The sequence below is a fragment of the Convolutriloba macropyga genome, chromosome 8, assembly GCF_964194025.1.
Source record: "Convolutriloba macropyga chromosome 8, txConMacr16.3, whole genome shotgun sequence".
Classification (NCBI taxonomy): Eukaryota; Metazoa; Xenacoelomorpha; order Acoela; family Convolutidae; genus Convolutriloba; species Convolutriloba macropyga.
The window spans coordinates 31,915,345-31,929,651 of record NC_134475.1 but is presented as its reverse complement, the minus strand read 5'-3'; the positions used below and the strand labels follow the sequence as shown (position 1 = coordinate 31,929,651).

General features: G+C 37.7%; 1 protein-coding gene across 1 annotated transcript in view; it reads left to right on the top strand.

The window, feature by feature from the left end:
* LOC142344684 (uncharacterized) overlaps positions 1–14,307 on the top strand; it is a 169,351-nt gene that overhangs the window by 150,589 nt on the left and 4,455 nt on the right. The window contains exons 10-14 of the mRNA XM_075396522.1: positions 553–670; positions 947–1,180; positions 1,522–1,688; positions 1,949–2,237; positions 7,947–8,723. Of these exons, the coding sequence (XP_075252637.1) occupies positions 553–670; positions 947–1,180; positions 1,522–1,688; positions 1,949–2,237; positions 7,947–8,723 (1,585 nt within the window). The remainder of the gene's footprint in view (positions 1–552; positions 671–946; positions 1,181–1,521; positions 1,689–1,948; positions 2,238–7,946; positions 8,724–14,307) is intronic.

The window sequence follows — 14,307 nt, the reverse complement described above, 5'->3', positions numbered from 1 at the left end:
GCTTCAATAACGTTTAATTTCTGTTCGCCTCAAATTCAATTTTCGTGCTTATTTTTTGTTCATATAACTTTGAATAACAGAATACAGGATGCTGCTTATCTGGGTTTTATCCCACATGTTTATTAGTTTGCTCTCGAAAATCTGTTCGATTTGCGTCCGGAATTCTTTCGGCTGTCTTATCCAATATCTTGTATCGACCATTTTGTTATAGAATATTCTTTCGCTTGTGCGCTTTAAATTTTTTGCGATTGACTTTATTTTGAAGGCCTGAGGGGGGACTAGGATTTATGTTCTAGCGTATTTATAAAATCAAAATTAGACTTTTTTCGTTAGACTCGAGAAACTCGAAAGTTAGATTTTGTTTGTTCGAGGGGGAGACTGATTAGGGTACGATACTTAAAAAAAACTTCGGTAATTTCTATGTGAACGAACTGTTGTCATGAATGGTATGAGGAAATGCCGATGAGACTATTTTTCTGCTTGCTATTTTATAGCTTGATTTCTGACTTTTCATGAAGCGTTTCGCTCTTTGAAACTGAATTTTTTATTTAGGTGGAGATGATGTTCCAGTTTTTGGCAAGTTTTAATGACAAGAACTACGAAGAGATGTCGAGGACATTTCTACTTATGTCATCAGCCCCAGAAACATGTCTGGCTATGCGGCAAGCAGGCAAGTCTTCAGTTGGCTGCAAAAATTTAACTCATAAAATTTTACTTTGTTTAAACTTTATAATTAGTTTGAACAAATCTCTAAATTGTATGAAAATTTTCCTGTAATTAAACTGAGTTATAAACCTGTGAACTATTTGTTCTGCCAGGATGATAATAAAATTTCTTAGGTCTCAGGAAAAGTAAAAAATGTTTGAAGCTTAAATTTCGAATGATGGTAAGACATTGCGTAATATATTTGGAGTTATCATAGTGATGATTCTCATTTTGTTTTTAGGGTGTCTTCCATTATTAATCCAACTTATTCATTGCGAGTTGGATGCTACTGCCAGTATGTCCTCAACTAGTAAAAACAACAATCAGAGCACAGAGGTCGCAAACATGAATCTGCATCGCATCAAGAAAAAGACGCGTCGTCTTAAAGTTGCTAAAGGTGATGCAAATTCGAGCAGTTTTCAAAAAGGGACTCAAGACGCTTCTCAGGCGAAGATGAATGAAGATGAGATCGGAGGTATTCATGGACCTAATTTCTAATAAATGCTGAGATTATGCAACTAGTAAGATCAATATTAATCCGTGAAAAGGTACAAACAGAGTCAAAATATCTATTGATCAAGTACCGAGTATTAAATGAGTATGGTTGGCGACCAACTTTGATCTAACTGGCTGCGAGATAGCTCTCAACTCATTTCGAGAGAATTGTAGCGATGCGATATCTTGAAATAATAATAAATATAAGCTTTCCTCTCAAATCCAGCATCTTACAAGTTTAGAACAGATCATCTAAATATTCATCTGTACGACAGTGCAAACCAAATTCATACAGAAAATGTTTATTTTGCTCTCATTTAGAAGTTCAGGCGGCTGATGAAGGTACAGAAGACACAGTGGAGTCCATTTTGTGTCTGATGGAGGAGCTGGATGCGAATAGTAGCACTGTAAGGCAGAGGGCTTCAGAGTCACTACACAACATCATACACTCACAGGCACCCTCCAAGACCACAAATCGGGATATCAAAGTGAGAGCAGATGATCACCTACTAAGCTCATTTATATTCAATTAATTATGAAGTTCGAGTATTATTAATCATTTTTGCGCTATGCGTTATGTTGCTAATTTTCTCAAGATCTTATAGAATTGTTGGTACTAAATTTTCATTATACTTTCATGTAGCTTTTATTTGGGAGTAGGGTTCTGCCAAATATTTCGAGAGTAAATCTAGTTTTATTAATCGTTTTGGTATTTGTGTTGTGTCGCTCTACTGAATCTGTGATTTAGATGCTGAGCTATTTGTCTCGGATTCGAGCATACTGCGAGACTATATGTAGAGAGTACTGTGAGTACCTAGTCTCAATGGACAAACAAGAGAACAGCTCGGACGAAGCACTCTGTGGTGAGGTGTCCTCCTCCAAAAGGGCAGGCAGTCAGAAGGAGGGTGTGACCTTCGGTACCAAGTTGTGCTCTGTGGGTGTTCAGTTGAAGCGAGTCGATGGAATTGTCGATCTTGTCAGCACACTCACCAAGCTGTCATTTATAGCCGAAGAGCTGATATCCTTCCAAACTCTGGGTAAATTACTTTTATAGCCGCCAGATCCGTAAGGTCAAAATTTAATATTTACAGTCTAATTCTTAGCTGCTAAAGCAAGCTACTGGCCTTCTCTTGTTAATAGCCGCCTCAGCTTCTCAACCGGCTATTATAGCGCTCCTAATTTTTTTTATAGCGCGCCATGATTTGTGAAGTCAAATTGGAGTAGTGATTTCGGTCACGCCGAAACAGGAAGTGGAGCGAAAAAGCGAGTGCTGTTGCGGCGTGAAATTTCTCTGCTCTAATATTAAAGTAGAGTGAGAAAAAGGTGTTTGAACAAAAGTTCGCTTTCTCGCTAGTGTATGTTTTTTAGTTGCTCTCAAACGAAGTTTTTATAGCTGCGAAGCTGTAAGCTGAGCGTAGCTATATTGCGGTGCTCTTGGTTTTTTTTGTTTCGTCGTCTGACGCTTTATTTTCGTTTTACATATGTTCTAGAACATTCTGTCTCGTCACTGCTTAAATGGCTTTTTCGCGCTTGATTTCACGCTTTCTGCGTGACCTAAATTGCGGTTATTCAGAAACAGAATCTGTTCCTAAAACAAAGTTGATTGTAAGAAAACAGATTGTATGGTCCGACAGCCGAGTGGTTAAGGCGACTGGCTGTTAATCCGGAGATCGCCGGTTCGAGACGCGACAGGGAAACTTTTTTTTGCACCCAAAAACAACCTCCTTTGAAATAAACTTGTAAGTTTTATAGGCGGCGGCGATAACTATTATCAACTCACTTCTGTATCTTTTTCCATCTGTATTTTACGGCGCGCAAGTCTATTTCGCAGCTATTCCGGCAATCTGCCGGCTATGTTTAGCAATTTTACTAGTCCTGTCGGTCTTCTTATTAATAGCCGCACAGCGATAGCTGGGGCTATTATTGGCCTTCTCTTGGTTTTTTACAATTCAAAGAATTTGAATTGTATTGGGGCGCTGTCTTTTTTTTTTAAGATCTGTTCCCACATTTTCATGATTTTTGAAGTCAAATTGGAGTAGTGATTTTGGTCACGCCGAAACAGGAAATGGAGCGAAAAAGCGAGTGGTTTTGCGGCGTGAATTTTTTTTGCTCTAATTTTAAAGTAGAGTGAGAAAACGGTGTTTGAACAAAAATTCGGTTTCTGGGTAGTGGTTTTTTGTTTTCATGCGGCAATTTCACTCTTATTTTTACTATTTTTTCGATTTTTTGGATCGCATTTTTTTCTAAATAGTTTTCCCAATCCATTTACAGCTCATTCTGGACCTAGTTTTTTGTTAGAATCAAAATTATATATCTCACTAGTGGTTTTTTGTTCTCACTAGCAGAATTTTGACATTGATTTTCTGTTTTTTTTGTTTTTTATCTAATTTTTTTTGGAAATGGTTTTCCCAATTCACTCATTGTCTGTTCTTGGTCTAATTGTTCGTTAAGTCAATGAAAATTCTTTGAATTGTACGTCAGGACTTGTCCTGCTATGTTTTTTATTTCGTCTTCATGATTTTTGTTACGACCATATGACGTCACAGCCACTTGTTGTTCATTCGTTCATGCAATTTCAACTGAATTGCATGTGTGACGTCATTTTTCGCTCTTAGTGGAGCGAGTTTTTTTGTTGATGCGCGTGATTAAATTTTTGGTCACACTTGACTTACCTCACTCTCAAAAATGACTTCCTCAATTTGAAAGAGATAAGGTCAAATGGGTGTGTGTCACTCTAAATGAAGGTTATTTGAGATCAGCTAATAGGGGCAGCAATAACATACAGATTTTTAATCAAAATATAACAGATCGGCCTTCAATGAAAAGACAAATATTTTTGGTCTGTCTTTTTTACTGTTTTAGACTGCCGATCTACGAATCTATTGCGGCTATTTTCTGGCAATCTGCTAGCTATGTTGCGATTTTTTGCTTCTCAATTTTTCGTCTGTCCCATTTGAGTTTTCGTCCTCAAAAACGGGATAAACAGGTAGCGCCCAGCGGGCATTAAGTGCTCTTAGAGCCTTTCAGCTCACTAGTTTCAACGTATGCGATTCACAAACTGTTTTGGAGACTTGTACTTATGGCGTGAAGAGCGATTCTTAGAAGTTGACCCCAACCCCACATCAGCACCTTGCCCCTACTTCACCCCCAATCCCTGCCCCTGCACATCGTTCAGGCCGTAAGGGCCATGTGCAGCAAAAGACCCCCACTGTTGCACCCCCCGCTGCGCTCACTTCACGCCCCTTCAAATAAGCTAAAGCTAGGCTCACTCAACCATGGCTAGCTACTGACGAAGCGAACCGGTCGTTTGAGATTAATTCGCTCGACGTTAGTTGGTTAAGTTTATGATCTGTTCACATATTTTCATGATTTGTGAAGTAATGAATTTGGTCATGACGAAATAGGTAGAGCGAAAAAGTGTGTTGTTTTGCGGCATAAAGTTTTTTGCTAATTTCTAATTTCAATGTAGAGTGAGAAAATGGTGTTTCAACAAAAATAAGCTTTCGCGCTAGTTGTTTTTTTGTTCAGATGCGGCATTTTGATATCGATTGTTACTGTTTCTATTTTTTTGGATTTGATTTTTTTGTAAATGGTTTTCTCAATCCGTTCTTAGTCCATGCTAGGTCTAGCTAGTTGTTTGTTAGCTGCCTCAGCTTCTCAGCTGGCCATTATAGTGCTCCTTTCTTTTACCTCGTTGAACTAAAATTTTTGCTTTACCTTTGTTCAGAGCTTGTTCAACATTTTGCGTGAATTTTTTAATTCCCTTGGCTAGTTTCACTTCTCTGATTCTGTCAAAAGTTTTTCTAGAGAGCAGTTGCTCCGGAAAGAAATTCAAAATGAAGAGTCAGTATCAAAAAGAAAAATTAGAAATAGAAATGGGATAAACCCATAAAGCCCAATTTTGGAAGCCCTTTACTCGAACTTTGTTCTTGTAAGTCCTAGTTACCATCTCTATAGGTTTTAGTTACCATCTCTTACCAGCTCCTGTATCGTCTGACTATGAAACATCAATGTGTTCAACTACAAAATGACATCAAAAATTAATTTGCACTTTAAAATTGTTGTCCTACAAAAGTCATTTTTCATTATTTTTTACTCTGTCGATCCCAAGAGTGGTTATGGGAATCAACGGCGGCTGTTTTTGGGCAATCTGCTGGGTATTTTTTGTCAATTAAAATTGTCGGTCAGGCTTGTTATGCTGTGTTATTTTGCTTTTTTTTCGGTGTCTGACGGCATAGTTAATTCTAACTTTTTTTCATCTGTAACTGTTTTACCAAATTTGACACAGTGTGGTGCTCCGACACTGTGTGGTGCTCCAAATTTGCTATCTCTTATGTCTTTGAATTTGCTATCGGTTTACTTCTTCTCATTTGCTTTCTATAAATGTTGCGTTTAACGTCTATTATTATAGCTGCGAAGCTGTAAGCTGAGCGTAGCTATATTGCGGTGCTCTTGGTTTTTTTTGTTTCGTCGTCTGGCGCTCTTTTTTTGATTTACATTTGTTCACACAGCAAAGCTGAAAAAGTCAATTTTTCTGAATGACTTCTTCCTCTCACTAACGGCATTTGCGCGCGTGACCTCATTTCTCACTCGCTTTAGCAAAAGTTTTTATGTTATTTGCATGATTAGATTTTGATCATACGCGACTTACCTCACTCAATAAAATGACTTTTGCACTTTAAAACTTAAGTTTAATTTGAATTTGTTTAAGGTCAAAGGAACTCCTATTTGCAGTAAAGGTCCTTAATAAGAGGCTTTTGTGGAATGAATATTAACAAGCTTAACTAATTTATCGCTGAATGTTTTTAGCCTAGTTTTTTGAGCGGCGTCGATTTTTTTTCAATTTAGATCTGTATCTGTTTGTATCTCTATAATATGGCACGCAGGTCTATTCTTTCGCAGCTATTCCGGCAATCTGCCGGCTATGTTCTTGTTGTTACACGTTACTTACGTAATCAAGTTTCTTTTAATAAAAAGAAAGATTTTGGAATATGTAAAGAGAGTTATAATTTCTGATTCAATTTCGTGTTTCTTTGCTATCTGTTTTGTTGATTATTCATAGATATCAGGATGTTTTGTTTCCGAAAGATGACACTCGGCGTTTTCCTTTGTATAGTTCTTTGTATTGTAATTAGGCTGTTTTTCTATTTCGTCTTCAAGTTTTTTGTTTAGACCATATGGCGTTACGCTCACTTCAAATACGCTTTTGATTTACTTATATGATGTTTACTGACGCAATTAAATTCTTGCGTGATGGATTTTATCACTCTTCGTGAAGTTTCTATAATCATTTGCTTGATTATTTTTTTGGGTCACACATGACATACCCCATTTTCGAAAATGACTTTCGTGACTTTCTAATTGATTTTTGTTTGCATTAATTTAAAGAGACCAGGTTATCTAAGTGTGTTTGTGTGTGTGTGACACTCTCTGTGAAGGTTATTTGAGAAGCTGCATTAAGTTTTACAAATTCTTAAAAATATCATCTCAGCAATCAATAAAATGAATTGAATTTTTTGAACGGTCTGTTTTTTAATAGCAGACTCAGCTTCTCAGCGGGCTATTGTAGCGCTCCTTTTTATTACTTCGTAGTGTTAAAAGTTTTTCGCTTTACCTTAGTTCACAGCTTGTTCACCATTTTGCGTATAATCTGTTTTACTTCTCCAGGCTAGTTTCACTCTTCTTCCATTCTGCCAAAAGTGTTTTTTGACTGCAGTTGCTCAGCAAACAGGTCAAAATGAAGAGTCAGTATCAAAAAGGGAAATCAGAAATAGATGCGGGATAAATCCATAAAGCCCAATTTCAGATGCCCGGTACTCTAACTTTGTTCTTAGTTACCATCTCCAATGCTTATTGGTTTTGAAATAGCTCCTGTGTCGTCTCACTACGAAACAATCCTACGTTCAGCTCCAAAATGACTTCAAAAGAGTTCGCACTTTTAAATGGTTTCCGTACAAAAATCATTTTTTATCATTAGTTTTTTTCAATCCCGATCTTAGTTATGGGAATCAACTGTGGCTATTTTCCGGGAACCTGCCGGGTATGTTTGTTATTAGAAGCCCTTGTCTTCTCCGCCTGCTATTGCAGCTGCCCTATTTTTTGTAGTCATTTTGCTCAAAGTGCTTTTAAGCTGCTCAAAGTGCTCCTAAGTAGTTACTCAGCCAAAAAATGTAGAATCAAGAATAGTTCTGGAAAAAGAAAAAATAGAAACGGGATAAACCCGTAAAGCCCAATTTTAGCTCACCGTTGTTAGAACTTAGTTCTTATAACTCTTAGTTACCATCTCTAATGCTTGTTGGTATTGGTACTGGACACTGTATCCTCTTATTATGATGCTGGAGTGTGTCTAACTACAAAATAATGAAATCAAAATAGTTCAAAAAGATATTTGTACAACAAAATTTTCTTTTTCAGTTTCTTTTCAGTCCCAATCTGGGTTATGGGAATCACTGGAAGCTATTTTCTGACAATCTACAGTGTGTGTTAGCTTTTTGAGATTGGAGATCTACGAAGCTATCTCTAGGCTAAACTAGGCTGAATTGCAAATAATTATGTTCCATTTAATAAAATTTAACTGCGCTGATTTTCTGATAATGAAAATCTATTGCAGCATTAAATGAAGAAAAGAACTTGATGGATGCGAGCGTGGTATCAATTTGCCGAAACTGAAGGCTGAAAAATCTTTGATGTGCGTATTTTGTATAAATGGCGGACATAACTAATAAACCATGTTTATAATATTTCAGGTGGGATACCGGCAATATGCGAGCTTTTAATGGTTGACGTGGGCTTGCATCATATCCTGTCGAAACACCAGCAGCAAATCAACAGTTTCTCATCCAACTCTTCACTGCAGATGTCAGCCTTGTGTGATCTTTCAATGAAATTGCGCCGCCATATTGCAGAACTGTTGACCAACATGACACATAAGAACCAGGCAGCCAAGTCAACTTTAACGCATTACTCAGAAGTCATGAAATGTCTCGCCTCTCAATTGCAATCTCATCGCGAGGATCTTGTGCACGTGACAGCTGACTTGATCAGGAATCTTGCTTGGATGCCTGAAAAAAGTCAAATGATGGTTCTGCGAGATCTCAATGTTTCTATCCTACTGGCTGAAGCGTTTGTAATGATCAACAACTTCATGGCTCTGCGAGCTATATCTTCTGCATTGTGGAATCTTTCAAGTAATTGCATGGAGAACCGAGTTGAGATCTGTTCTGTGGGCGGATGTCTAGACAAGATGGTTTCGCTGCTCAAGCTAGATCTCTCTAGTAATTCTCAGTCTCTGCATGTTAACCATCAAGTAGTCTATAACTGCTCGGGACTCCTTCACAGCTTGTGTGGACATATAGCGACACGGACAGAGTTGAGAGAACAGTTGAGGAATGCGAATGTGTTTGAAGTGCTGTTAGATCTATGCAAGAGGCAGGATTTGCCTGATATTGTCATCAACGCAGTATCCTGTCTCTACTTTTTATCCACCAGAGACAAGGCCGACCAGGAAATTTTGTGGCTGCTAGGTGAGTATTTGAACGAAACGTCGTCACGTTGACATGTTGCAAAAATTATTCGGCGTTCAATGAATTGCTAATTAGTTCATGAAATTAGCAAAGTTTATTTACTGTGACACAGAAACTGTGACTTAGCTCACTCACTGTTTCAACTGAATGAATTTTAAATTCTTTCACGCGATTTAGTGAATACGTTCAAGGTCAAAAGAGCAAAATCAAAAGACCAAAGAAACGATAAGCTTATAAAGCCTGGTCATTAAGTCATAGTGCATTGCGTTAACAAAGTTCATTAAAGCGATTGCTAGCTGGCATTAGCATTATGCTTAATAGCGTTCAGTTTAGAGGCTGAATTAACTGTAATTAATTGCTCTTGAACAAATTTCATAGCAGTTTTTGTAAACGTGTGTGTCTTTACGACTCGAAGAGGAGTATTGAGATTCTACAGGTTTTTACGGCTCGAAGAAGAGTATTGAGCTTCTACAGGTTTTTACGACTGAAGAGGAGTATTGAGATTCTACAGGTTTTTACGACTCGAAGAGGAGTATTGAGCTTCTACAGGTTTTTACGACTCGAAGAGGAGTGTTGAGATTCTACAGGTTTTTTCAGCAGAAAACAAAATTGTTCATGACTTGAATTTTGACCTCTTTCTGTTCGAGCATTTACCTCCGTTTTTGGTTGTTGACTTCTGTTTCCGAACATTGGACTTTAACAGTAGCTTCGTTTGTAATGTATAGTAATTAGGAACTGCTGGTAATGTTCAAGGTGAAGAAGTCATCTGATATTTTTGTTCCTATATAATTCACCCCTAATTATCTAAACTACACCGCACAACCCCCCTCCCCCCCCCCCGCCAACACCTATCTACCCCCCAAACCACCCCCTCCGTTCACCTAACTACCCCGCACCTACCCCCAACTACCCCAGCACTGCCCACCTCCCCAACCTATCTACCCACCCACCCACCTACCTACACCCACCACCTACCTACCCCCTCCCCACCTACCCCTACCCCCAAACCACCCCCTCCGTTCACCTAACTACCCCGCACCTACCCCCAACTACCCCAGCACCACCCACCTCCCCAACCTATCTACCCACCCACCCCACCTAGCTCCCCCGCACGTAAAAAAATGTCTGCATTTTTAAAACATTTTAATGTGGTTTATTGGGCTACTTTTGTTTTTCTCTTGTCTATTTTGATGTTCTGATTGTGGTAAGGTTAGGTTAGAGATTATAATGCCCGAAGATTCGAGTCGTTTCCGGTATTCTACCGGCTATATTTTTTTAGCAGAAAGCAAGTTTGTTCATGACTTGAATTTGACTTCTTTCTGTTCGAACACTTACCTCCGTTTTTGATTGTTGACTTCTGTTTTCGAACGTTGGACTTTAACAGTAGCTTCGTTTGTAATGTATAGTAATTAGGAACTGCTGGTAGTTTTTGAGGCGAAGAGGTCATTTTGAGATTTTTTTCCTATTTAAGTGACCCCTAATTATCTAAACTGCACCGCACAAACCCCCCACCACCTATCTACCCCCCAACACCAACCTACCAGCCCCCACCGCCGCCGCACCCCCCCCCCCCCCCCAACTTACTCGTAAGGTGTTTCGCGAAAAAAGTGAATACAGTCCAAGTCAGAAGAGCAAAATCAAAACAAACGAGATAAACATGTAGGTCCCGGGCATTAAGTCATAGTGCAGTAGGTTATCAAAGTTCATTAAAGCGATTGCTAGCTGAGATTAGTATTTTTTATTAATAGCGTTCAGTTTAGAAGCTGAATTAAGTGTAATTTTAGAACTTATCTGAATATGAAAAATTTGGACACCAAATAAGAGCACTTTGACATTTAATAATTTTCTGTCAATTTCTATCTCAAATTTTTTTTTCGTTTCAATCCCAATATGCGTCAAGCGGGTCAACGGTGGTTATCTTCAGGGATTTTCCGGCTATGTTTTATTTTGCTGTCCTATTTTTTTAACTTCATTGTTTGTAGGTAGGGATTCGCGTTTAGTCTCTAGGTCAGATCGTGGTTTCTTTTCAATTTTCCCACTTGTTGTGTTCTTTAATTCAATTCTTTTCGTCCTCAAAAACGGGATAAACAGGTAGAGACCAGAGCGCATTAAGTTTAATTTAGAGCCTTTCAGCTCACTAATTGAATCCAGGGTCGCTGTCAAATATGTTCATGTTTACCGTGCCATTTTTTTAAACTTAAAATGTTACAACTCAAGTAACCAAGTATGCGATTCACAGAAACTATTTAGCAGACCTATGCTTATGATGTGAAGGGAGGTTCTTAGAGGTTGATCCACCACTCCCCCGACCCCCATCAGCTCCCCCCCCCCCGCGCTCACCTCAAGCCCCCTTCCCCCTTCAATTAAGCTAAAGCTAGCCTCACTAAACCTTGGCCAGCTACTGACGAAGCCAACCGTTCGTCGTCGTTTGAGAGCAATTCGCCCGACGTTAATCGGTTATGTTTTTGAAGTGTTATTAAACAGCAGTTGCTCAGCACTGCAATCTAAAATGAACGGAGTCGTAAACACGAAATTAGCAGAACCCGTTACCATCTCCAGTGCTTTTGGAATTGTTACTACCCCCTGTATCCCCTCATTGAGAATCAGGAGTATGTCATATTGTTCGTGTTTGAAAATTTTGTTTGTAAAAGAAATATTTTTTGTTCTTTTAATTGCAATTGGGTTATGGGAATCAATGGCGGCTCGTTCTCGGCAATCTGGCGGTTATGTTTTCTGTTATTTATAAGCTCTTTTATAGCCCACGTCATCTACTCAAACATTAACTACTGCAACTCAAATTTTATTTGGGCGGTCTGCTTTTTTGGCAATTCAAAGAATTTGAATTGTATGGAGCGCTATCTTTTTTAACGACCTGCTCACACATTCTGTTTTTATTTGGTAGGGCATCACCTATATGATACCCCGGCATCACATTGTGATCCGCCAAAAGACCCTAACGTACAATGTCAATTGCAAGTTGGGCACAAAATAAAAGAGTAAGTCCAAACTGATAACAAAATTTTTGACATACTCTGAAGCCAGTTTATACATATAAATTCTCATTTATAAAAAAATTAATCAAGAAAAAAAATGCATATCACGTCAAATTCGTTTTCTGAATACGTCTAAACCACAAAGCTATTCTTTTAGCGCACACAAAGAATCAAATGTGGATTGCAAATGCGATATAATAATTTAATAAGTCCTCTGACTACATTATACGAGAATTTGTGGCTTCAGTCAATGTATTATGTGTCATATATGACCTTGTATGATATCCAATAAATTTTTTCAAGTTCAATGGAAAATCAAAATTATACAGTTTTTAGTCTTTGAATTTTTTTGTATGATCCCTGTATGATTTCTAGGAAATTATATATGGTCCTTGTATGACTACCAAGAATGCATACAAATCATATATGACCTCGTATGATTTCTAAGATATTCATATTTGACCTAGTACGAAATCAAAGAAAGTTGTATGATCGTTGACCCGGGTATCTTGTCTTGAATCCCACTCTATTTCAAGGGAGTAAACGGCGGCTTATTCGATAATTTGTCGCATATGTTTGGTCCATTTAGAGGTGGAGTGCAGAATATATTTACCTCTTTGGGTCCTATTTTTTCCTCACCTTTATTGGCCGTCTTGATCTCAGCAGGCTATTGCGACTCTCTTAGTTTTTTACAATTCAAAGAATTTGAATTGTATTAGTCACTTTTTTTGACCTATCCTTGTCAATGAGAAGTCAAATTGGAGTGGTGATTTTAGTCACAGTGGAGTAGTAACAGGAGCGAAAATCGAGTAGTTCAGAGGCATGACTTCTCTGGAAGTGCTTAACGTGAAGTGAGAGAATGGCGTTTCAACAGATTTTTGGTTTTTGAGAGTAAAATGTTCTGCGTGCGGCAATTTGACATCGGAGTTTGCTGTTTTTCCATCTTCTGAAAAACACTTTTAAAAGATATGAAGTTTTTTTTCTAATAATGCATAGTTGCTTTTGCTTAAACCCTTCAAATGGCAACCAATGGTTTTCTAAGAACTCTTTGTCTTCATGAAACCAAAGTGATTTTGTTTGGATTTTGCCGGTTTTGCCATTCTGTTTGTTGTTTTTATTCAGTCGCATTAATGATAGGTCTCCATGGCTTTTTTGAAGCATCAATTTTCAAATAATTTATGGCTTTTTTGAAGCATCAATTTTCAAATAATTTATTGATTTAAGCTGAAATTAATTAATTAAGCTGAACTTAAGTCGATTTCAACGAAATTGACGCCAAAAGTTTTCGAACAAAAAACGTTTTTTTTGGATTTTTCCATATTTTGTTGGTTTTTTTGTTCTGTCATCTAGTCTTTTTGAGGGTAGCTCTAAGTGGCTCTCTTGTAGGTAAGGTTTTTATTAATTCAAAACTTTTTGCATATCAAACACTTTTAACTACTTTGTCACCACCTGCCAAAAAAAGTTTTTTTATTTCCCCCTTTTTTCTAGTTTTTTTGTTGTTTTCTCTCCTAATCATTAATTACTGGTGTCATTAGCTTTTCATTAGGTATATTTGATTTTATTTAGTTTTTAAACTAAAAGCTGCAGGTTTTAAAGACTTTGACACGACTTTTTATCAAAAAATTTTTTTTGGATTGAACGTTTTGTCTTTGTTTTGCTGTCCTGTAGGTATGCTCGCCAAATAGGCATAATTGGATCTTTTTAATGTGTTGCTTTTTCGCTAATATTTTAATTGTCTTCGTTTTCGAATTGTCACAATTCGTTTTCGACTTTTTAAACTTTTGATTGTTACCTGCATTTGTTGCTACTTTCGTAGCGTAGTCCCCCCAATTGTTTTCATTGAATTGATAAATTGTTTCTATCTATAGATAGTGCAATAGATGTCGAAGAATTCAACTTTAGATACGCGTTTCAGTGACTATGATGCAACTTTTTTCAATGACAGTTTTAAATTGCTCTTGAACGCAGTTCATAGCAATTATTGTAAACGTGTGTGTCTTTTTTTATGCAAATTTTTTGCTTGACAATTTTCAGCTTTTCTTCTAGAACATTCTTTGACTTCTCAAGTGACTTTTTCACGTTTTCGTCCATCATTTTTGAGTGATCTCTAGGGCTCCGAATTAAAGCTTGTTGCTAATATAAAATCGGTTGCAGGATAGGAAAATTAAGTGACGCGTAGCGCAGTGGTTAGTGTGGGAGCACATGGATCGGGAGGTCAGTGGATCGAATCCCGGGGGGGGGGTCGAGGTTTTTTGCACCCATAAAGAAAAATCGATCTATACTAAAGACCACGAATTAAATAGCCTCGCCTGTCGTTCAAGAGCAATTCTTCCGACATTTGTCGGGTTATGTTTAAAATCGTTTTTTTGCCAAATTTACTTTGTCGACCTTTTATTTTGTCCGCTGTGGTTTTGTTTGGTTGGTAAAGTTGGTGTTTGGGGTCTAAACTTCAACTGTACAAGAATGTTTGCGGTTTAATTTGTTGTTGGGCATAACTTCAATAACACTTTCTAAAAGAAATTACATTTTTTTTTTGGTTTTTGCAGTGTTTTTTGATTACTTTCGTGTTGGTCTTGCTTGGTGTTTTATTG